Source organism: Babylonia areolata, chromosome 18 (genome assembly GCF_041734735.1).
Source record: "Babylonia areolata isolate BAREFJ2019XMU chromosome 18, ASM4173473v1, whole genome shotgun sequence".
NCBI lineage: Eukaryota > Metazoa > Mollusca > Gastropoda > Neogastropoda > Buccinidae > Babylonia > Babylonia areolata.
The window spans coordinates 12,352,039-12,378,114 of record NC_134893.1 but is presented as its reverse complement, the minus strand read 5'-3'; the positions used below and the strand labels follow the sequence as shown (position 1 = coordinate 12,378,114).

The following is a 26,076-nucleotide window of genomic DNA, read 5'->3' as shown; positions in this document are numbered from 1 at the left end:
CTGTCAATCTGAGGGTCCCAGGTTCGATTCATGGTGACGGCGCCTGGTGGGTGAAGGGTGGAGATTTTTACGATCTCTCAGGTCAACATATGTACAGACCTGCTAGTGCCTGAACCCCCTTCGTGTGTATATGCAAGCAGAAGATCAAATACACACATTAAAGATCCTGTAATCCATGTCAGCATTCGGTGGGTTATGGAAACAAGAACATACCCAGCATACACCCCCCCGTAAACAGAGTATGGCTGCCTACATGGCGGGGTAAAAATGGTCATACAAGGAAAAGCCCACTCGTGTGCATACGAGTGAACGTGGGAGCTGCAGCCCATGAATGCAGAAGAAGAAGAAGACTTCTGGATGAAGACACAACTGCCAGCTGAAAGTGAAACTGAAAAAAAAAAAAAAAAAATGGTGGGACTGGAAGGGACACAAGCTACGAAAACCAGCATCAAGCATCAGCAAACAGACCCTGCCATGAAACACCCAGGGACAGAGAGAGAGACAGGCCCACCCAGAAACAGCTGGTGAAGAGATGACCAGGCAGAGACCAAGCAGGCTGACTTTACCTGATGCAAGCAAAGGAACATGATAGGAGACTATGGAGGACTCTTGTACATGACTTATACCCCAGGTGGGGTGAACAACCAAAGGAGAAGAAGGGAAAGAAAGTACAAACATGATTCTGACACAAACGACAAAATGAAGTTACAAAGTACAATCATGGTTCTGACACAGATTGAAATCCAGATTCATTCTTTCACTGTCCAATCATTATAAACCTCTCTCTCTCTCTCTCTCTCCATATATATATATATATATATATATATATATATATATATAAATATATATATATATAAATATACATATATATATATGGTATCAGTTTCAGTTTCAGTAGCTCAAGGAGGCGTCACTGCGTTCGGACAAATCCATATACGCTACACCACATCTGCCAAGCAGATGCCTGACCAGCAGCATAACCCAACGTGCTTAGTCAGGCCTCGAGAGAAAATACATAAAAAAAAAGAACTACTACTACTAATAATAATATGTGTAAGGCGCAAAAACTTGATGAAGTCAACTATAAGCGTACAAAAAAATAAAAATAAAATAATAATCTATCTATATATATATATGTGTGTGTATATATATATATATATATATATATATACATATATATATAATATATACACATATACATATATATAGATACACACACATACACACACACACACACACACACACACACACACACACAGTGTGTCATAGCAGGCATGCTACTGGCCCTCTCCCTCAGTGAGAATTCAAATGGCCCTATGTTGCCGTTTGTACTTTTTACTTTTCCATTCATTAATGCATCTTTGTAAAGTTGAATGGCTAAAGAGTATTTCAATTATCTACTTGCATCTACGTTTATCCTCTATCATGTTATCATATACATACAAAAAGAGTTCTCCCAGAATGCTATCTACAGACCCATGAAGAAAAGTATGATAACTTATCAGTAATTGTCCGGCATGCGAACTCAGGTGAATATCTATCTATTCACAAAGAACATGCCTAATGATTTCCAAATCAGATTTTTTTTTTTTGACTGACAGTTATAATCAATCAGCGTAGAAACACCACAGCCAGTTGGATGAAGGCACATCATGTGGTCAGGTAAGAGAGAGAGAGAGAGACAGAGAGAGAGAGAGAGACAGAGAGAAACTGATGTAGACCAATATAGGCTCACTTACGTTTGCATTCTGGAGGAAACTTGTCCCAGTTATTCTCACCAAGGCAGGTCAGCTCATCACTCGAGGAATAATTGGTAATCAACTGATATCCGAAGTCACATCTGTACTTCACAGATTCACCAAAGTCAAAGGTGGTCTTTTCTGTTAGTGACCGACCATTGATGATGTTTTGTGGTTGACTGCAGGTTTTAGCTGGCAAAAAAGCAACAATATAATCAACAATTAGAGTTTTGAGCACTAAAGATTTGACAATTGAAAGATATGATGTAACTGATATTCATAATACTATAGTCTTTTTACATGTCCCTCCCTTACAGACACACACACGCTGACATTAAATATCAACTGCACTAAAAACGAAATTGCATAAGAATTACAATATTTCTTATTTTCTAACATAGAATTCTGTTCGGACACACTAACATGCCTACACACTTACACACGCATGCATGCCTTTGATTGGTACTCAAGGATGATCATTTCACACCAAATCTGAAAATAACTGACTTATCCATATTGTTTTTGAATCAGCAGAATTAAGGTGGCTATTTATCTTTGATAATAATAGAAAATTTGCATACTTTGGTGCTTCGTTCTGGAAAAATCTTCCACAAAATATCAGATACCGTTCCACCATTGCATCTTTCAAATCAAATCTTTAAACATATTTGTTTGGAGAATATTTGAAACTATAGACTCCCCTCCCCCCCAAAGCCCTCCCCCACCCCCACCCCCCACTTTTCCCCAGCTGTGTGTGTGTGTGTGCACGCGCACTTGTGTATGTGTGTGTGTGTGTGTGTGTGTGTGTGCGCGCGCGCGCGCGTGTGCGTGCCTGTGTGTGTATGTATGTGTGTATGTGTGAGTATGTGTTGGGGTAAGAGGCATAGGAAGATTAGGAGACAGGAATGAGTGACGCTACACTGTTCTTCTTCTTCTTCTTCTGCGTTCACTCGTATGCACACGAGTGGGCTTTTACGTGTATGACCGTTTTTACCCCGCCATGTAGGCAGCCATACTCCGTTTTCGGGGGTGTGCATGCTGGGTATGTTCTTGTTTCCATAACCCACCGAACGCTGACATGGATTACAGGATCTTTAATGTGCGTATCTGATCTTCTGCTTGCATATACACACGAAGGGGGTTCAGGCACTAGAAGGTCTGCACATATGTTGACCTGGGAGATCGTAAAAATCTCCACCCTTTACCCACCAGGCGCCGTCACCGTGATTCGAACCCGGGACCCTCAGATTGACAGTCCAACGCTTTAACCACTCGGCTATTGCGCCCGTCACTACACTGTTCAAACAGGAGGCAAAGCCTTTATGGTTGATGTGTGTTTCGTGCTGATTTAAAAACAAGAACAAAACAAAAAAAAAACATAAGGGAGGAGCCTGCTGCCAATAATGTTTATTGATCTAAATCGTATTTTTTTACTCATCTTCTGAACCCGGTGTTGATAAAACCAAAAGTTGTGTGCTGGAAATAAATGATTCAATCTGAAGCAGCCTACATCAATCCATATTTTACTAGTTTACATTCTTATAATACAGATAGATCTAGATCAAAGTTGCAAATTTTCTCTATCTGCATTACAACTTTCTGGATTTGGTAAATCAAAACAAACAGTCCACACAAAAACTGATTTGGGTAATCTCCATTTCAGGGATATTTTTTTCTTTTTTTTTTTCATTTCCAACTGACTTACTGCAATTACACACTATGTAAACTGCATAAGCTGATCCAAATTATATTGATTGCTCACCATCTAACATGTTTTTTTGAAGATCTATTGAAACTTTGTGCTGGTATGTGCCAGTCAGTCTTAATTTCAATACAGCTATATCCAAGGTTTTTGTTTGTTTGTTTGTTTCTTAATCAAAACATTCCTTTTGTAATAGGTCTTTTCTTTTCTTTTTCACTCAATATCTCTTTGTCGTATGCCCTTTCCTTTCTTTTTTTTCTTTTTCACAAAGTCTATGCTGCACTAATTATCTCAGTTTATTGTCTCATTGTCTCATCAGAAAGACTAGCTCTCAGACCTTAATTCAAGGTGTGGGGTGTGGGTAGGATTGTATATATGTGGAGGCGGAGGGGAGTGGGGGGCGCGAGGAGGAGAAGGAGGTTGAATAGGGTTGCGTTAAAAACCCTGGGCTATATGTGAATCGAACTCACCATCCTTGCTGCCTAGCCAGACACTCCATCTATTTGTTGCTTTACTTTTGTTTTCCTTGAGGTGTGGGGGGTAGGGAGAGCGGAGATAAGTGGTCAGTTTTATTTCCTTTCAGTCCCCCCCCCCCCCATCTCCCCCCTCCCAATATTCAACAGCTCATAGTACAAATAGAAAAATCATACTTAAAGTTTTGTTACAAACATGCCAAAAAAGAAATATATACCAGTTTAACAATGAGAAACAGATACTGAAAATGCAAAATAACTTGCAAAACTTACGGACACAGGTGTGATTAATGTAGAAGACGTCTCCGGGTGTGTAACCATCTTCAGAGGAAGGAATGTAACGACCGCTGGTTCCATTCTCAGTGTAGAGGATGTAGCCATCATCACATGTGCACTCATATTCACCGTTTGAGGAAGTGCAGTTTCCATGTTCAGGGTCACACAAAGTTTCTTCTGCACATCTGTCTATCACTGAAACAACCAACCACACTTAATTCAATAACCCAATGGACAGCATAGTCCGGGCTGCGAGGGACAGTACTCACAATAACAAGGCACAACTTTCCATTTTCTTTCGTGTAGTATTTGAAAGAAAACACCTGAAGGGGTGCAGTCCATTCCCAAACCTTCCAAAATGCTAGCAGGATGAGCTAATGTGGGTTTCCACCCAGCACCATATTACCTTACTGTTAAATCAACAATGACAATGGGATCCATTGGTTACACAGCAGTACACACAGTGGATGTGTGATGTGTACAACAGCAGGCATGATGTTACTAGTTTATTTCATGAAATCAGGTCATCCGTGAACAGTGTAATTTCAAAATTATACATCCTACCACTGTGTCATCTGTCCAACTGCATTCTTAATATTCAAGATTACAAAGAAAACTCAGAAACCTCTTTAACCTGTTCACTGCCTATACAACAGGTTAACCCAACATGCTATAGTTGCAGCCAGATTGCCCACAGGACATGTTAACTCATCATTGGACTTTCCTGAAGCCAGAAAGAGAAGTAGCATCAAAACTGTTGTCAAACCCAGAAGACGACTGTATTTTAATCATGAATAAACAAGAACAAAGTCCTAATGCAGTATATGACGTGATTTCTGGCTCAAAACATTGACCAACTGCCAGCCCTGTCAGTGGACAAGCACACACATGCTTCAATACACCAGCCTCGCTGGTTGACTTCAGGCAAGCAAAGTGTGGATATGATGACCAAGATTATATGGCAGACACTCACTGGTCTGAATTTGACACATACAGCAACGTATCACAAGCCTGAAAATGTTGAAATGGTTCATATGCAATGTGGCTTCTGTGGTAAAAATTAGTGGGTGTGGGAAAGGGAAAATGTCAGCGCCACAAGAACATCAAAGCCAAAAGGAATGCCAAAGAGAGGAAGTGAAAAGGGGGCGGGGAGGGGCAAGGGGGCAGAGGCGTGGGGGGGGGGGGGGGGGAAGGGGGAGATGAGGAATAAGGGGAGGGGGGATTTGGGACTTTGTTGATAGCGCTCATTTTCGATTTGTTCCAAAATGTGTTAAGTCTTAATAGATTTCACTGCTATCTCATTAGTTCAGTCACAACACCTTGGATACTGGGACTTCACTTGGCGAGTTTTCTTCGTTTGCATGCTTGATTGTGTTTTTGTTGAAATATCCACAATGACATAGCTATGTTTATACATCAAGAAACATAAAATCACATAAAATACATTATAAAAAATATATTTCGTTGTTTCACCACTCAAAATGAGAATCTATTCATTGCATAATTTCAAAAGTGCTTTCAATAGCAGTCAATTCAATTTCCTTTCAGAAAAACATATGGTTTGTGTACTTTTGACCAAAAAAATGCGGCCTGTTGAATTTTTTGTTCATTCATACCATTGCAGGAGGAGTCATATTTCCATGGCAGTGAATGGGTTAAAAATGTAAACACCAATGAGAACATGCAGAAAGAATATTACAGCAATTTTTTTTAATACTTTACTGAAACACTGTGTAAAAAGCAGTTTGGTTATTGTTAAAAATCAATCTTTATCATACCTATAAAGTTCCTTTGTCATACATGTAACATTTGTAAAATATGAAATAAACATTACTATAACCCCACAATTAAAATGGTGACGACTGATTAAAAAAAAAAAATCGTTGTTTTCAGTCTGATTCAATGGTGCATTACTAAAACTTTATGAGACTGGCCACTGACAAATGTATCAAAATCTAGCTTGAAATTTTTTTTAATCAATTTGCTACAACTTTCTGATTATTTTTTGTGCCAGCAAAAATCATTCCAAAAGAAGGAACAGCATCTCCTCTTTCTGTGCTGGCCTCAGTCTTGTCCAACAAATAGCATGCCTCAGAAACTTATTTCAAGCAACCTAAGGGCCAGCTGTACAGAGCAATGGCAGACAGTGGCAACTGCACCATCCCACACCCAACTCTGCTGCAGTCCGACCAGTATCTTCATCTGAGTGCCAGTCTTGATGAATACGGACATTTCCTTTCATGATGAGCTGATTGCACACAGTAGTAGAAGTATCAGTCCAATCAATCTGTTTTAGGAGCCCAAATCTATATCAACAGTGTTATCAAACACAGACGTGTCTGTTTTAGGAGCCCAAATCTATATCAACAGTGTTATCAAATACAGACATGTCTGTTTTAGGAACCCAAATCTACATCAACAGTGTTATCAAACACAGACGTGTCTGTTTTAGGAGCCCAAAACTACATCAACAGTGTTATCAAACACAGACGTGTCTGTTTTAGGAGCCCAAATCTACATCAACAGTGTTATCAAACACAGACCTGTCTGTTTTAGGAGTCCAAATCTACATCAACAGTGTTATCAAACACAGACGTGTCTGTTTTAGGAACCCAAATCTACATCAACAGTGTTATCAAACACAGACGTATCTGTTTTAGGAGCCCAAAACTACATCAACAGTGTTATCAAACACAGACCTGTCTGTTTTAGGAGTCCAAATCTACATCAACAGTGTTATCAAACACAGACCTGTCTGTTTTAGGAGTCCAAATCTACATCAACAGTGTTATCAAACACAGACGTGTCTGTTTTAGGAGCCCAAATCTACATCAACAGTGTTATCAAACACAGACGTGTCTGTTTTAGGAGTCCAAATCTACATCAACAGTGTTATCAAACACAGACATGTCTGTTTTAGGAGCCCAAATCTACATCAACAGTGTTAATCAAACACAGATATGTCTGTTTTAGGAGCCCAAAACTACATCAACAGTGTTATCAAACACAGACATGTCTGTTTTAGGAGTCCAAATCTACATCAACAGTGTTATCAAACACAGATGTGTCTGTTTTAGGAGTTCAAATCTACATCAACAGTGTTATCAAACACAGACGTGTCTGTTTTAGGAGCCCAAAACTACATCAACAGTGTTATCAAACACAGACATGTCTGTTTTAGGAGCCCAAAACTACATCAACAGTGTTATCAAACACAGACATGTCTGTTTTAGGAGTCCAAATCTACATCAACAGTGTTATCAAACACAGACCTGTCTGTTTTAGGAGTCCAAATCTACATCAACAGTGTTATCAAACACAGACATGTCTGTTTTAGGAGCCCAAATCTACATCAACAGTGTTAATCAAACACAGATATGTCTGTTTTAGGAGCCCAAAACTACATCAACAGTGTTATCAAACACAGACGTGTCTGTTTTAGGAGTCCAAATCTACATCAACAGTGTTATCAAACACAGATGTGTCTGTTTTAGGAGTTCAAATCTACATCAACAGTGTTATCAAACACAGACGTGTCTGTTTTAGGAGCCCAAAACTACATCAACAGTGTTATCAAACACAGACATGTCTGTTTTAGGAGCCCAAAACTACATCAACAGTGTTATCAAACACAGACATGTCTGTTTTAGGAGTCCAAATCTACATCAACAGTGTTATCAAACACAGACATGTCTGTTTTAGGAGCCCAAAACTACATCAACAGTGTTAGCAGCAAACACAGACGTGTCTGTTTTAGGAGTCCAAATCTACATCAACAGTGTTATCAAACACAGACATGTCTGTTTTAGGAGTCCAAATCTACATCAACAGTGTTATCAAACACAGACCTGTCTGTTTTAGGAGTTCAAATCTACATCAACAGTGTTATCAAACACAGACCTGTCTGTTTTAGGAGCCCAAAACTACATCAACAGTGTTATCAAACACAGACATGTCTGTTTTAGGAGCCCAACACTACATCAACAGTGTTATCAAACACAGATGTGTCTGCTTTAGGAGTCCAAATCTACATCAACAGTGTTATCAAACACAGACGTGTCTGTTTTAGGAGCCCAAAACTACATCAACAGTGTTATTAAACACAGACATGTCTGTTTTAGGAGCCCAAATACTACATCAACAGTGTTATCAAACACAGATGTGTCTGTTTTAGGAGCCCAAAACTACATCAACAGTGTTATCAAACACAGACATGTGCCAGAGGTGTGGGTGAAACATGTTTTGTTTTTTGTTTTTTTTGTGAGACAAAATATATTTCTTTTAATAAGAACATTTCCTGCAATGAATCAAACCTGACATCTTACCTTCGCATGCAGCTCCATTTCTCTTGTACTTGTCCATACACTCACAAGTATAGTTTCCAGGGTTGTTCACACATTGCTCGTAATCTCCAGTACAAGGGTTATCACTGCATTCGTTAACATCTGAAACCAGCACAGTGACCAAATACAGGAAACACAGAAGCAGTTAAATGTCATTTCCAATAAATTGTGCACAAAAGGATCTTAGCACTTAAAACCATACAAAAAACTATTATAAAAGGAATACTTCACCACCACTGTCACCTTCATCCATAATCCAAAAATGATATCCAATAAACAAACCTTCCTTGTCTCAGTGGCACAATGTTGATGTGTTTTACCTTGAGCTGTCCAGCAGAAAAAAACATGGGCAAACCAAGGCATCGCTGAAAATAATGTTTCAAAGTCTCTGCATAACAGCCCTGAACACACATGCACGCACACATGCACGCATGAACGCATGCGTGCGCTCACATGAACACATGCACAATTATGCAAATGCATTATAAAAAGAAAAAGAAAGAATCACTTCATGTGAGTTGAACTGTGTAGAAAACAACACATATAATTCATGATTCTCAGAAATAATTCATTTTCAACAATTTCTTATCATGGAAAGAATACTTACCAAGGTTCTCTTACATACTGCTACACACAGCAAAACAGAAACTGATGAAGAAACCAGCAGATACCAAAGAGAGTGGAGTGCCAACACATTGAACCTGACCCATTTCAAGAGGCACAAATTCTGTAACTCATATTGGAATATGCTGCCACCCCTTGATTGAATGCTGTGAAAACCAGCACACACCATCTGATAAATATGCAATTTGACAATGAGACTTATCACAGAAGGCATATATAAAAACCACAGCCATCACTGCGCAACATCAGTTCAGTTCGGAGGATGGAGTCCTTTCTTCATCGAAAGTGAGAAGAAGAAAAAACCTTGGTGCCTGAAGAGGAGCCTGTGGCTTGATACGTTGCCTCTTTTAGCTCAAGTAAGCTGACTTTTACCATGATTCGTTTAGTCAATCTCTTACAGAAAGACAGCAACAAGATCATAACAATGGCCTGTTGAACCACTTCCACTAACCCTTGACAATCTTGTCATCCAAAAAACACCACAGAAGCAGAGATTTACACTTGAAGAAGTGCTGTACTGGAACCATATTACAGAACCATTTAGAACCGATGGCATACATGTCTAAGTGAGGGATACCATGAAATACGGAGGGGAGAGTTTTGTGAGTGCAGCTCTGACCATATTGCAGCTGTAGACCTGTTCTCCCAAAAAGAAAGAGCTGAGGAATGTGCTCTTCTTCCAGCCAGCGTGATTCTCTAAAAGACTGTCAGACCACAGCCTTACTGACAGACTGCTGATCCATCCTGCTGCATCAACAAACAGGTAAAGCAGGACAGACCATGCATGAAATCCCAAAACAACTCTTGTCTTCCAGTTTGAGAAGAAGCTTACCTCCCCTGTGCCCCCTTCCTCCGTGTTACATTTGGAACTAAGAAGAAGAAAGACTCTCCAAGGCAGGTAGCTGATTTGAACAAACGACACATCTGGTGTCCTTACACGCAAAGCAAACTGTAAGACAATGTATGAATAGTGGAAAGTGGCAACCTTGTGGAATTAACTGTTGTCAAGCAAACTCCAAGGCAATGTATGAATAGTGGAAAAGTGGCAACCTTGTGGAATTAACTGTTGTCAAGCAAACTCCAAGGCAATGTATGAATAGTGGAAAAGTGGCAACTTTGTAGAATTAACTGTTGTCTGGTCATCATCAAAAAGAAACACGGAATGTTTAAAGTCGGCTCCAGAATATAATGATTGCAATCTTATTTTTTTCCAAACAGGTGGGGGAAAGTGTGCATTTTTTTTTTTTTCTAAAAAACGCACAAAGTTATTTCTATTCTCATATTTGGTTATTAATGCTGCAGTTCATTGGGGCTTTTTAGAAATCTGTTATTCCAAAATACAGTACAGAGAAACACAGTCCCATTGCAATGCCATGTGCAGATGCTTAACATTCACAAACAGTTCGGTTGATATGACTTCAATTCAAAGAAAATATATTTCAAAGAATGCTGCATGCAGTTTAGGTGTTATGTAATTACTGCTTTTTCATAGTATTGAAAAAATTATAATGATTACTGCTTTAACATTTCAATGTGCCTGCTGTGCCAGAAAATGCTTTTGTCAAACGAACACACACAAAACACACTCATGCACACAACAGGGTCATTATGTATATATTCACTTTGAGTACACATGTGAGACAAACACAAAACCAAATGTTGAATGAAAGAGCTGGCTCAGGCAAGAGCAAAAGAACTTTCAAAGAAGACTCGTGTTGTACTTTCTCTGTGGATGGGAAATTTTCGTTTCGTACTGCAACCTATGTTCATGTTTCCATCCATAAGGTGAGCTACAGTACTACCCTTTTCTGAAAGTTAGACAGAAAATGGGGAGTGGGGGTGGGGCTGAGGGATGCGCAACCACCCCCCCCCCCCCCCCCCAAAAAAAAAAAAACAAAAAAAATACACACACTCACCGACACACACATCATAGCTGATTCCAAAATCACCAGAATGTGGACATTCATAGTCTTCTGAATTCTGGTCAGTGCCGTCGATGACATATCCTCCATCACATGTCACTTTTAGTGAGTCTTTGAAGAGCACTGGGTCAGATGTGTTCAGAGTAGCAAGACTGTTTACTTCAGGAATGGGACAGGAGATTCCTGCACAACAAAATATCTCTAAGTAGGTCTCAGGCACAAACTGTGTGCGCGTGTGTGCGTGTGTGTGTTACTTGCTTCCGTTCCGTACAGATGTGAGCGATGTTGTGTCTCTCAGTTTGACGCTGTGTTATACTCGTACATTATACATGTATTAAGTATTCAGTATAACTACATTTATATGCGTATATGTTTGTGTGTCTCTTAGAACAACGGCAGATGTGTAAGTCGGCCAAAGTGCTAATATCTTCACCGTTGGAAAATAAAGATTCATTCATTCATTCATTATGGCATAATCACTAATATTATCATTCTCCCATAAATCTGTCTCTGCTATCTATTACTACTGGTGCACATATTCCATACAATGCAAAAATCCAGGTACTTTATTTTGCAAATATCATTTACTTATGTGGACAGAAAGGGCTAGAAAAATTAAGGCATTTTTTTTGTTTTTTGCATCATTATGAATGAATATAACAATGCTAGAGATGACACTGAACTGAAGTATAAGATATATGAGAATGATTTTTCTTTTCTTTAGTTCACCTGAAAACTATGATCAGACCATACAGCAGGTGCTCAGCAAGACGACAATGTCACATATGACCCAATTTACTTGAATCATAAACTGTAGGTGAGTGACCTTTTCTTATGCTACCTAAAAACTATGATCAGACCAAAACCTTCCACCAACGGCTTCACTGGCATTGAGCAGATTTTTTTTTTAAATCTGATATTTATAAATGTAATTCAATAAAAGAAATAATGATGTTTAAAATGTGTGTGTTGTTTTCGTTTATCTGTGTGTGTGTGTGTGTGTGTGTGTGTGTGTGTGTGTGTGTCTGCTATCCCATCCTCACGTCGGCAAACAGGGGGTTTATTGGACCATCTGCCATCACTTTTACACAGAGTCAAACTGGATCCAACAAGGTCATAGCCCTGAGTGCAGCTGTACCGAACAAGACTTCCAAACTCAGTTCCATCACCACTGACAGGGGTGGGAAGACCATTTTCCAAGTTGGGCACGGTGGGACACCTCAGAGCTGAAAACAGAATACATGGAGTCAAAAGGCTGAAGACTAAATGTGAATATATAATACAAAGATTGATGAATCATGTCATAGAAAGAAAAGAAAAGAAACCGATGACAAAGAAGCTGAACAGTGTAAATACCTCAACATAATCGAAAAGACAGAGCTAAAAAGATTGATTCCAAACCAAGTTTCCAACGAACCCGGGTGTGGCAGTGTATGGGGGAATCTAAATGGGCGGTGTGGGAGTAATGCCACTGAAACGGTGCAGATGAACGGGGCAGCAAAAAAAAAAAAAAAAAAAAAAAAAGTTTCCAACATGTGCTAACCAGATAAACTCAATAACCTTTTCTCTCAGTACCTGGAGCATTGTTTCAGGTGATGCATTGCAAAGACACGTATTCATGGCTCAGCAATAAAGTATTTAAGACTGATATCACATAAACACAAGCACTTAATTGTATATTCATTAATCATGAGAGGGTTGTCGATTGACACAAACCATGGAGCGAGAGTGTATATGGGGCCCAAAGTTTTGCCTGAAGTTTCCATAGCTGCTGACATTGCTTATAAACTGTGTTATTCACCTTTTTTTTTTTCCCCTTAAAATTTTTTAAAATATTTTTCACTTTTTTCCTACTTCCCATACAGATAGCATCTGTCTTACAATGGGTCAGATTTGGAGCTGTTTACTCTCAAGAGTTCTATTCCTCTTGCTTAGTCTGTCAGACTGATAATTCCATTTTTACTTGGTCAAGGTCTTTTGTGTGCGCACACACACACACACACACACACACACACACACACACACACACACATATATATGGAGAGAGAGAGAGAGCCCCACTCTAAAGCAGACCATCGCAAAGTTTTCCCTTGTTATACAAAGCTCCGTAGAAGAGAGAGTATTGCAAATACCCATAATTATGTGTAAGCCAATGCACAATAGTGCAGAGATTCTAATTTCATGTCGCTACACTTTAAGATTTTTCAGTTATTATTTACAAGACAAAGGGAATAAACTATATGCCATTTTAAGATCTGACAAACATGATATTTTAACAAAGCCAACAACAGCCAAAGAACAGCCAACACATCAATACACTTACTTTCGCAGGTAGGTTCAGCACTCCACTTGGACCCATTTCCACAAGTAATGGTAGCTGACCCACTCATATTGAAGCCTCCATAACACTCATAAGTCACAGTTGCACCGTAAGTTGCATTTCCTGATCCTTCCGAGAAGTATCCATTGAGTATCGACTTGGGTACCCCACAATAGATTTCTAGAAAACAAAGAAAGTGACATTTCAAGCTTTTCAAGTAATTATCTTAAACAATCAAAGTAAAGCTAGAAAACCACCACAAAAAAAGGGGGAGGGGGTGTGGGCATCACAGATCAGATCATTATTTCATCACCAACCTTTGAGTCATGCTGATGTAAGTGAAACAGTAAAACAACATCAAAGCACTTGGTGAAAAAAAAAAAGAATCAGTCTCAGAAATAATGGAAATGGACACATCTTTGAAAAAAGGACACAGAAATACACTAACTCCAGCTGTCAACAAACGTCAGTATTAGGCATCACAAATCAATGTAGTAATATCACTGATGTATCAACTTCAGAAAATCAAGATCTGTACATGTGCACACACTCTCTCTCTCTTTCACACACACACACACACACACACACACACACACAAGCGTGCGCGTGTTATATTGTTATGATGTTTTGTTTATTTTTTAAACAAAACTTAAATCAATAATTTTCACACACACACACACACTTTCACTTACTCGTATGCGTACACAGTAATTCCACCCCCCCCCCTCCCCTCCTCCCACTCAATTTTTTTCCTTCCCTCATCTAATATCACTTACAGTGAAAAGACGTTAAACTAAAGAACAAAGCGCGTGTGCACACACACACACACACACACACACACACAAACACACACACACAAGCACGCGCGCGCACACACACACACACACACACACACACACACACAATTTTCATACTTGCACAGGTGGGAAAACGAGTGATATTCCATTTTCCTCCAAGTCCACAGCTGATGGTGGTTTCTGCCTCATCCACATATTCTTCTTGTTCAAAAGCATAGCCCACATCACAGCTGAGAGTAACCTCAGAACTGTAGTTTGTGTCAGTGCTGGACAGTATCATGTTGTCAGTGTTGCTGATGTCAGGGCAAGCTGTTACAGACCAAATCATGTACAACATGTAATCTGATCTGAAGTCTGTTGATATCTCTCTGTTTAAAGCATAACTGATGAGAGATGTTAGCATGCTGAAATGGAATACAAACATGGTACCTACAAACATGATGTTAGCATGCTGAAATGGAATATGAACATGGTACCTACAAACATGATGTTAGCATGCTGAAATGGAATACAAACATGGTACCTACAAACATGATGTTAGCATGCTGAAATGGAATACAAACATGGTACCTACAAACATGATGTTAGCATGCTGAAATGGAATACAAACATGGTACCTACAAACATGATGTTAGCATGCTGAAATGGAATACAAACATGGTACCTACAAACATTCACGGTAATGTGAGTATGTTTTATAGACTTAGAAGCAATCTAAGATTTTTTTTTTTCATTTTAAAACAATATCTTTTACAGCATTGTTTTATACTGTTGTGGCCACTGTTGTTCAAATCAGTGCATTACATTACTGACACACCAGAAATTTCTGATTGCATAATATATGCAAGTCTATCCAAGAACAGCTGTTTCTCACAAACCACTGAAATGATTCTAATGCGGGGTAAACCAATGTACAATAATAATAGTAGTTTCTTTTTTGCTTATTTCTTTTTTTTTTTTTTTTTTTCTTTTCTTTTTTTTTTTTTTTTTTGCAGACAAACCCAGTGACACTGTTCTAGAAGTTTGGACATTTTCAAGTAGGTACTTAGGTGAACCAGCCAGGAGACCATTAAAATAGTCAAGCCATGACAAAATCATTGAACAGACCAACGTTCTTGTAAATTCAGTTAAAAGGAAATGTCAATTGAAACTGATTTTTTTTCTGATTTCTTATTAAGTATGTTTATCAAGGTTTATCACTTTATCTTTTGTGCAGTAGCTTCATAAAAGTGATGGCTAGTAATGTTTTATCATCTCTATTACTTGCTGTTGCCGAGATAAGACCAATATTTAAGTTGAACACAGACATTTATACTTACAAACACATGGACTACCCAAACAGGATTAATGCACACTCATTTTGTGTGCACACATGAATCCAAAATAATGATGTGATTAAATGTACTGTAAGAAGGTATTTGAATATTATTTGGGATGGAGCCTTACACTCACACTGTTGCCTTGCAGGTTGTATTGATGTGTTGTTTTTCTAATGAAGACAGAATAGCATGAGAACACACATTATAAGGTTAACAAATGATAAGGAAAAAATTATCCACAGAATGGATATGCTGCAGCAATAAGGTGGTAAATCATTCAAATGTGATCACATGAAAACAGAACCCAAATTATAATTTATCTTAGTAATCGTCATCACATAAACGTGTGGCACAGTCATCTGTTGCAAGATCATACAAACAAAATTGTGCTAAAATACTACCACCAACAGACTTATTTCACTGTTCTAAGTATGCATGGGAGAAAAAATCTTACCTATGTTGAAGGTCATGTTGAAGAAGCCCTCTGTCTGCACCAAGCCTGACACAAACTGTATGTACACTGAAGAAGCCGTTGAGAATAAGGAACCATCATTTGCTGGGTTAGATCCTGTGTACCCACCAGATGGACTCAGCTCTGAGGTGTTGTTGTCAGGGCCGTCAAATATCTGTGAGACAGAACATTGTATATTCATTTACATTTATTTGATTATTTGTTTATCTGTTATCATTATTGTCTTCTTTTTTTCTTTTACAATCTATTCATTTTTTTCCCTCCGCATTTTATCTTATTTCATTGTCTATCCGCTTACTTTTTTTTTCATTTTTTTTTTCAATGTCTGACTGGGCGCACTGGGTTAAGCTGCTGGTCAGGTGGAATCTGCTTGGCAGATGTGGAGTAGGGTATTTATGGATTTGTCGGAACGCAGTGACGCCTCCTGGAGTAACTGAACTGAACTGAACAGCACATCGAGCATGTGGTTGTGCATTTGTCATTTTTCATCAACACAAACGTAATGAAGCTCGTTCGTTTGTAAACAAGACAGAAAACCCAATGCAAGTCAAACAAGACACTCACAAATATTTTTGGATCCTCTTACTTTCACACTGTCCTTGTCATCAGCCAGCTGGAACGCAGGGAACTGCAACTGGAAAGTTCTTGGACCGTCTGGAGGAGCGTTGATGACATAGTCACATGTGACTGAAGGGGGGTAGTGAGTACTGTTTTTGAAGTTTGGTGGGACAATAAATCCATTGGATCTGGTGAAGTTTGCAGCACACCCTGCAAAGGAACACAACTCTCTTTCAATGTCAAGATTTATCTTTTCTCAGTTTGCTTGTGTGTTGTGTGTGTGTGTGTGTGTGTGTGTGTGTGTGTGTGTGTGAGAGAGAGAGAGAGAGAGAGAGAGAGAGAGAGAGAGAGAGAGAGTGAGTGTGTCTGAATGCGTGTGCGCATGCTCATGAGCTTGTGGGAGATGGAAAAGGTAGAGCAGCTTCTATAATACCTGCATCAAAACTTCAGAAAATGTATGTCAAGCATAAACATTTCCCCAAACATTACTGCAGAAACTGTCACTGTAGTATACTTGTTCCTTTGAATCATATTTACAAATTACTGGTATTCATTCTGTGGAATAAGAAATTGGAAAAATTCATTCCCCATTTTTTGAAAGAATCCTCATCCTGGTGATAGTGGGATTTTGATAATGATCAGATTTATCAAGTGTTTCCACTTTTTAAAAAATGAATGATGGACATACAGTATCAATGTATAAAGTATTACTCTAAAAGGTTTGTAACATTTGATTTATTGACGGAAATGTTTACTGTGAAAATGTGGCCTTTGCTGTGTTCTGTGTATCAATGTTAATGTCTGAAATTGCCAAAAGTTCAATTATTATGCAATGTTTGGGTTTTGCAGAGGTAATACTTGTTTAAAATCACACACACACACACACATACACACACACACACACAGAAATATGATAAACATGACTGCACCGGATCATTTTGTTCACACATAACCATAAACCAATGTCTCAAACTGTAGTGTTTGTACATTTCTTGTATGTTTATTTTGTTTCTTGAATAAATACTGCATCTTACTTAATTAAGTGCACTTCTCACCTTTTCTTACTCTTGCTCGAAACTTCTCTGGATGCTCACAGCCATTGGAGACCAGAAAGAAAGTGAATGTGTTGGAGATGGATACATAGGTGTCAGGGAAGATGTTCTCGCCATTGATGTTGCTCAGTGTGTCAGGATCGTACTCAAAACCTTTACCCAGCTCATTCTCCATCACCTATAAACAGTCACAGGTCTTGCTCATATCACTAACAAACAAAACTTTAAAAAAAACAACATATAACTGTATAACTGACTCATGAATACCATTCATTCTGCATTATAACAATAAACTACATTATCTAAGTAGCTTACAAATGCACAAATATGATAAAACTAAAAAAAATAATTAAAAAAAAAAAAATAAAAAAATAAAAATCAAAACCAAACATACTGCTCAAGTTTAAAGAAGGAAATAATTATTACTGGTATATGGAAATGATGAGACACATTCAATACATACAATTCGCATATCTACAATTTGTTACTCTGATTCAGATAAACAGATCTCATGCATGCATGCTTTACAGACAAAAATCTACAAATAAACTTGAATTCTTTTCCTCCTTTCCTATTATTTCTTTCTAATTCATTTTGATTATTTCTGAATCTCAGTATACTTTGATATTTGCACAAAGTTACACAGCAAAAGGTGGAAAACAAAATTAACAAATGCAGATAGCTACATATGACTGAGAGATCTCGATCTGGGAAACAAAAAAAATGAAAGATTGTTTAGGCCCAGCTTGAAGTATGTCAAACAAAGAGTTTAAGTGATCAAATCAAATTTGGCTACTCAACACTGAGAACACCAGTTAATTTCTTCTGATGTTGAGCTCTAATTTATTATTTCTTTTAAAACCACGTACAACACGCATTTAATAATAAATTCTATCTTGCAGTACTTATGACAAAACAAAGTGCTCGTAATTAAAAATCTGTGGTATATGCAAACAAGATAACTGCCCCCCCCCCCCCCCCCCCACCCCCAACTTTGTGTAATTTATGTACACTGTCTGCCTGTTCTTGAATCCCAATATACAGTTTAAACACACAGCTTACACTTCCACATAAATCAGGTTCCTTGACCTCAATTGTCTACCCCGCAGCATTTGGTGATCTCTTATATATGGTCTGACCAAAAATCTGATTTATGCATAGGCCTGACATGTGCCTTGTTTTTTTGTTGTTTTTTTTTGTTTTTGTTTTTTCAAAAAATAGATTTAGTGTGGAGTACCATGGATTAGCCTGCACATTCGGATGGATACCTCCTCTTGAAACTGAGACTGTTCTCAGTAAGTATACGACACCCCCGAAAACGGAGTATGGCTGCCAAAATGTAAACGATCGACCGGGTGGTAACAATAATAAACATGAAAGTCCTTTTGACTCAGTCGACTCAGTACTTAATGAGTGAATGTGGATGTTGATGCAATTGAACGGTGAAGCAGACGATGTCAGTGCCGGGTAGTAAAGCTCCATTCAACACCAGTGATAAGAAATTCGCCTGTGTTTCAACTTTTTCGCGCTCGGGAAAGTTAAACCAGACTGTACGTAACATTGACTTCCTTTCAGCAGATCCATTTTGGGCGTCATTTCGACTTCGACGTGATGAACTGGTTTCATCTTGCACTGGGATCACAACAGATTAAATGTTGCATGGAAGCGAATAATCAACAGCGCAATGCCATTCATCTGGATCGGGCAGATTTAACTGTCGAAGGCAGGATGTACTGTAATGCAGACTGATCTAACCCACACGAGCCAGTTCCTGGGACACTCATGCTGCCATCACTTTAGCAGACGCAGTTTTGCCATGATCACGTGATCCAGTTCCAGGGGGGAGGGGGTGGGTGGGTCAGCACATAATCATAGGTATCGATCTACTGTCGACGTGCTATGATTAAAAAGTTAGAGAGAAAAAAAAGAAGTTCTTGGATTTTCAACAAACCTTTTCAAATCCTAAAACCTCTCCCATCAATTTGAAACACTGATATAACATCTCTCCAGTGGACATTAAAATCTTTGTCTTCTCTCTCTCTCTCTCTGTCTCTCACTGCACACACACACACACACACACACACACACACACACACACACGCATACACACAGTTTCAGTTTCACATGGAGGCGTCATTGCAGTGCCGGAGACAATCCATATACGCTCCTCCACATGAGCGGCCAGGCAATCGCCTGACTGACAGCAAAACCCAGTTAACGTGCTACGTCCGAGTAAGTAAGTACTAGCCAACACAATAGTCAGGGCGGACTCGGGGCCAGTGTGCATGCATTGCCCCACATGATATTTGTCAGAATACAAATCAAAGTGGATTTCTTCTGCAGAACCGGAGTTTTCGCGGCCAGAGGACAACTGACACTATAACTTGCCATAATTATGGGTTCTTTTTCAGCCGGCCGGTGTGCTTACTGAACAGAGTGCAGTACGCGCTGGTGCGCAAAGGACATCGGTTTATTGTGTCTCATCCGAATGACTGTTACTACTACTACTACTAATAACAATAATAATAGCCTATATATATAGCACTAAATCTTGTGCAGAGACAAATCAAAGCGCTTTCACACCGGCCAGTCAGTGACACGCATGCGTGTTTAAATCGGGAGGGGGAGGTGGAGGGGGTGGGGGTGTGATGACCAGCAAAGCTAGCCGATAGTCAGCCTTAATTAATTTTCCGGTAGTCAAATTTGGGCCGGCCGGAGAAAGGGCAAGACCGGCCGGCCGGGAAATCGAACTCAAACCCTCACGGACACAGTATTTGCAGAAGAGCATCCTCAGTAACCTTTCCGCCACCTTGCTCCTTGGCACACGCACTTGACCAGACGTGACGTGCGCGCGTGGTGCACGCGCCGGGCCGCCGCGGCATTCAGTTCATGTCCGGCACTACGACTGTACTGATGTACACATTCGCGCGCACGCATGCACGCAATGCACGCGCGCGCGCGCGCTCGAACACACACACACACACACACACACACACACACCACTGCTGATCCGGCAGAACAGCACCGATTTGTCTTCCCCATGGCTGGGAGAGCGCCGCCTCAGGGAATGATGGTTTAAGTGTGCGTGCTATCTCGGCTGATTAAAACTCAGTCTGGGCGTCGGTCGACGACCTGATTAAGCCCAGCTAAGTAGCAAGCACACTTATATCATATTTTTCCCGGGTCGCCCTTTCATAGCGTAGAACTCCGATTAAACTTCAATTTCCAGGCAAGTTTCGTTTGATCAGTCAATCAGTTTTACCTCCATAGTGATGACCGAGCCTTCATCAGTGGACACCGTGAACTGGCGGACATAGGCTGAAGGTAAAATGTCACTCCCGTAGTAAGGAGAAGTGATCTCCGTCCAGTCGTCTGTAGCTGTGATGGGTCGCTCTCGGTGTGACAGCTCATCATCTGGTAGCATGATAGTAGGAACAGAGGATAAACTCCATTTTCAAGTGTTCGTTTTATCTCATGTTTAAAGTGTATCTTTAAAGGCCTTAATTATGCAGGGTCTACTACTGACAACCACACCAGCAAGCACCAGTTACTTCTGGATGATTTTCGCACACTGACAAGTCAATACAAACAAAAAGTGAGTGAAGATGTGACGTAGGCCTGCGTAGGCTCCGCATTCGGTAGGTTGCTCATAACTTTTATTAGTCTGCATGAATTATTTAAGGTATCACGATGAAAACTTTTTTTTTTTTCAAGTCATGTCAGTTTCTTAACAGAACGATCAAAATGGAAATAATTGCAGGAATAACCATTCTTCTTTCCACTGAGCTGAATCAGAATTGATCCTTCCCAATAGACCTCTTCAAATAGGCCTGCAACGTTTGAGTATGTTCTGCGACATGTGCGATTTAAATTCCAGACATGCTAATTCCTCCCCACCCCCCTAAAGAGCCGTTGCATTTATTAAACTTGTATAATGGCGCTTTATGCCTACAGGAATCGTGACAATAAACACGGAAACGACCATGGAGTAAATCATAAGTCTAAACACTTTCAGCAATAATACATCGATGTCAAGATAATGGAAACGGTCAATACAGACCGCGCGCTTGTGTGTAGGCCTAATGATGATGATGATGTTGATGATTTTCTTCGAATATGTGTCTTTTCGTGTGAAACATGTTCAACTGTTCTGTGCAGTGTAAAGACTGAAATGTAAAACATGCATTTAAACACAACGTAAAAACTGACATAAATCAAAGATTACTAATATGCATAACGCTCCACGGACATCCAACCAAACAAACACATTAGAATACCAAACCAAACAAACACACTGGAATACCAAACAAACACATTAGAATACCAAACAAACACATTAGAATACCAAACAAACACATTAGAATACCAAACCAAACAAACACATTAGAATACCAAACCAAACAAACACACTGGAATACCAAACCAAACAAACACACTGGAAAACCAAACCAAACAAACACATTAGAATACCAAACCAAACAAACACATTAGAATACCAAACAAACACATTAGAATACCAAACCAAACAAACACAGAATACCAAACCAAACAAACACATTAGAATACCAAACCAAACAAACACATTAGAATACCAAACCAAACAAACACATTAGAATACCAAACCAAACAAACACATTAGAATACCAAACCAAACAAACACACTGGAATACCAAACCAAACAAACACACTGGAATACCAAACCAAACAAACACACTGGAATACCAAACAAACCAAACAAACACACTGGAATACCAAACCAAACCAAACCAAACAAACACACTGGAATACCAAACCAAACCAAACCAAACAAACACATTGGAATACCAAACCAAACAAACACACTGGAATACCAAACCAAACAAACACATTGGAATACCAAACCAAACAAACACACTGGAATACCAAACCAAACAAACACATTGGAATACCAAACCAAACAAACACACTGGAATCTACGTTCATGCATACCAAAAACCATCACACACAGCACGACATTCTTCGTTGCAAACACATCATACATACTGATGATGATGATGATAGACGGCAATACTACTATGACTATCACAAAATAATGGTAACTTGCTGAGCGATTTTTCTCATTGAGACTGAGATACGTGCGTACATGGGTGCGTGCATGTGCGTGTGTATGCAGGCACACACTGCAACAAACCTGGTTCCCAAGTGGCGTCAAATCCAGAGCCCTGAACTGTCAGACCAGCCACCAGCCTGACGATGAGAAAGTTGTTGCACCCCTGCACCACTCTGTCTGTCATGGAGCCGGTCAGTCGGTCCTGTAGAGTGCTGGTCACCACAGAAGGGCTGCCACTGTACACTTCCACAAAGTCCACGTCCTCCTCCACGTTGATAGTTTTGAACTGTGGGGATAAAAATGGACAGATGGCGAAAGTCAACTGGCTGACAACATGGTACCTCATCACACATAGTATATATCTACAGCATTCTAATATAAAATTATTATATTTACCACCTGTCCATGACACATGTGCAGGCGTTGCAACTCAACAACTTGACTGAACTAAGCGCAGAGTTCCATTGTCTCCCGAGACAGACGGATGCCAACAACAACAACCTGTCCATAGTTCTTGAGACTGTAGCCTACAGGTGTGCTGCAGCTTATTATAATTATGGATCAGTCCGCATTTGCACTCTTAGCGCATGTTGAAAACTGAAACGTCGAAACTGTAACTGAGAGTTTTCAGGTAGGCATATGGCAAACGCTTTTCAGTTACATGCTGTTGTTGCTGTTGTTGTTGTTGGGTATATTCATTACATCCAAGCAGACTACTATAACACAGGTGGACTTTTCAACATTTTATTCTATTCAACAAAAGGCTCCAGCACAGAGAGGGTTTTACACAGAGTCAGGGTAGAAGTGCTGAGAGGGCCAATGCATGCGCGGAAAGAGGAGAGAAGAGAAGCAGAGACAAAGAGAGTGGTCCTATCAAGATGGTTGTCCATATTCTTTGTCCAGCTGTGATCGCGTTTTCTTTGGGTTGCTGATCTTGCGATGGCGAAACTCCACAGTACGACACAAGCAGATCAGTTTCTTCGTCATATATCCCTACCGTGTTCTTCGGTTCCTGTCAATGAGTTTTAGAATCAGTTGTCGATCTGACAATCCACTATGGACACATAAGTCATCGGTCTGAAAGTCGACAAAAGACTCATCAGTTTCCGATCTAAAAATCGACTATACACGCATCACTTATCGGTTGAAGCATCAGTCATTGATCTAACAGTCGACTACAGACACGTAAGTTATCGATCTAAGAGTGGACTGTCACGACACTGCAGCCATGAACTGCATTGCGGGAACAGCGGGTGATTACCGTGATGGACAGAGGCTGGCCCGGGGGTCCCTCGATCACCCAGCTACACGTTCTGCCCGCACTGTATCCGTCCATCTCTCTCAGGCTCCCTTCCGCAGCGTACGTGTAATGCGTGCAGTTGGATGCTGTAATGAACACACACACACACACACACACACACACACACACACACACACACACACACAGTTTTCCACAGAGTGGATGTTATGAAGATCCAGGAGGAGTCTGGACAACCATTTTATTTTTCATGCCGAATATATTCAGTGAGGGAATTTTTGGCCCTCTTATTGAAGTTTTGTTATTTCTTTGCTCATAATACGAAGAGTTACCGATTTCTTTCAAGCATTTGGTCAACGTTACAATTTAATCGAAGATATAGGTCTAGCTGTCGTGTGAAATGCGGTATCGTACCCAAGGGCAACGATTTGCATGCAAAACAGATGAAGAAGACTACGTGATTCAGGCTGGTTACACTGATACTGATTTTGTTTGAAGATTATAAGCAGTATATTACGAAACTAGTGTCAGTACAATCAGTTATAAATACGTATGGAATCGAAAAATGTTGAATCGAAAAAAGTTGGACTTAAGCATTACTTACTAATGGAACACTGGGGTTTTCAGAAGAAAAAACAAACATAAACGGTAGGAAGACACGCAGTACAGAAAACAATGTGAAGACATGACTAAACCAATGAGAGGGTATGAAAAATATCTATTTTCTTAAAACACTGAGGACAGAGCAAAGAAATTCTCACGACAGTCGCTTTCGTCAGACTGGTCCTGGCAGTCATAGACACCATCGCAGGTCCACTTCTGGCTGAGGCATTTTTCCCCGTCTGCGCAGCGGAACGTGCCTGAAATGGCGTGTACAAACTCGTTAGCTTTCATCGAAATGCAACCGCGCTGTATACAAAAAAAAAAAAAAAAAAAAAAAAAAACAGAAAGAAAGAAAACGGACAGTGCATTCAGTTTGTTCGTGAAAAGAATTAATGAAACGTTGGCCAACTAGTGCATGTTGATGCAAGCTTGATGCATAGTAATAGCGGTAAATTTCCCTGTCGGTTAAACTCATGAAAAGGGTGTTAATATAATCTGCCACTTTCGGGACACACACACACACACACACTCTCTCTCTCTCTCTCTCCAATGATTTACAATGTCTGTGCTGGTTCGATGCACTGTTCCGGTTTTTTTTTTTCCTTTCATGTTTTCATTGTTAGTTTGTTTTCTTTAATCCCCCCCTCACCCCCCCTCCCCCCCCCCCCCCTCTTCTTTCCAGGGCCGTATGGAAATGAGTGTGGGTACTTTTTGTGTGTGTGTGTGTGTGTGTGTGTGTGTGTGTGTGTGTGAAAGTCTTTTTCTTTTAAATTTCAGGATGGTAACTGAATAAGCAACAACTTTTTTTTTGTTTTATTTTGTTTTCTTTCTTTTTTACTTTTCTTTTCTGTTGTTGTTGTTTTTTTTCTTCTTCTTCTTCTCTTTTTATTTATTTTTCTATTTTTTTACACATCAAGCCGACTGTGTGTGTGTGTGTGTGTGTGTGTGCGCGCGCGCGCGCGCGCGCGTGCGCGGCGTCAGTGTGGGTGTGCGTCAGTGCGCGCGCGCGTGAGCGTGTGTAATTTGCATACATGCAAGCCCCAGTGCGTGCTTGCGCGCGCGAGTGCATAATTATTGTACGAATAAATAGATACATGTTCACAGCGCACCACCACGGCGCGTGGGGTTTCAATGAAGAAATCACGCCAGCTTCATCCATCCCCGACAGAACAAGAACGACGTAGTACTACAGCAGAGGCCGGGGTAAACTCTCGACTGTTGGCCGCCGTTCTTTCTCTGTCTCTGGACCTTGCAATTGGAATGAACTTCCTCTTTCGCTTCGTCAAGTCTCCACACTCAGCTCTTTCAAGTCTGGCCTTAAAACCCACCTCTTCCCAAAATAGCCTCCCTTCCCTGCCTCTTCCTTGTCTTTAGTTTCTCCAGTTTTAGAGTTATGCGTGCGTGAGAATGACTGGTGCGAAAGCGCTTAGATTTGTCTCTGCACAAGATTCAGCGCTATATAAGTACCATTATTATTATTATTTAAAGACCGACCTTTCACACAAGCGTCAGTGCGGCAAACGAAGGGC

General features: G+C 40.0%; 1 protein-coding gene across 2 annotated transcripts in view; it reads right to left on the bottom strand.

The window, feature by feature from the left end:
• LOC143292455 (uncharacterized) overlaps nt 1-26,076 on the bottom strand; it is a 193,297-nt gene that overhangs the window by 139,055 nt on the left and 28,166 nt on the right. For both annotated transcript variants that reach the window (XR_013056651.1, XM_076602746.1), the window contains exons 5-19: nt 26,042-26,076; nt 24,706-24,804; nt 23,948-24,072; nt 22,768-22,972; nt 20,860-21,011; nt 17,601-17,775; nt 16,574-16,755; nt 15,970-16,141; nt 14,314-14,505; nt 13,403-13,579; nt 12,123-12,305; nt 11,074-11,262; nt 8,516-8,635; nt 4,188-4,385; nt 1,740-1,931 (exon numbers count right to left, since the gene is read on the bottom strand). The exon at nt 26,042-26,076 is cut by the window's right edge and continues 130 nt beyond it. Coding sequence is in view for 1 of the 2 variants with exons in the window: in XM_076602746.1 (XP_076458861.1) it covers nt 1,740-1,931; nt 4,188-4,385; nt 8,516-8,635; nt 11,074-11,262; nt 12,123-12,305; nt 13,403-13,579; nt 14,314-14,505; nt 15,970-16,141; nt 16,574-16,755; nt 17,601-17,775; nt 20,860-21,011; nt 22,768-22,972; nt 23,948-24,072; nt 24,706-24,804; nt 26,042-26,076 (2,396 nt within the window). In the remaining variant the exon portion in view is untranslated. The remainder of the gene's footprint in view (nt 1-1,739; nt 1,932-4,187; nt 4,386-8,515; nt 8,636-11,073; nt 11,263-12,122; nt 12,306-13,402; nt 13,580-14,313; nt 14,506-15,969; nt 16,142-16,573; nt 16,756-17,600; nt 17,776-20,859; nt 21,012-22,767; nt 22,973-23,947; nt 24,073-24,705; nt 24,805-26,041) is intronic.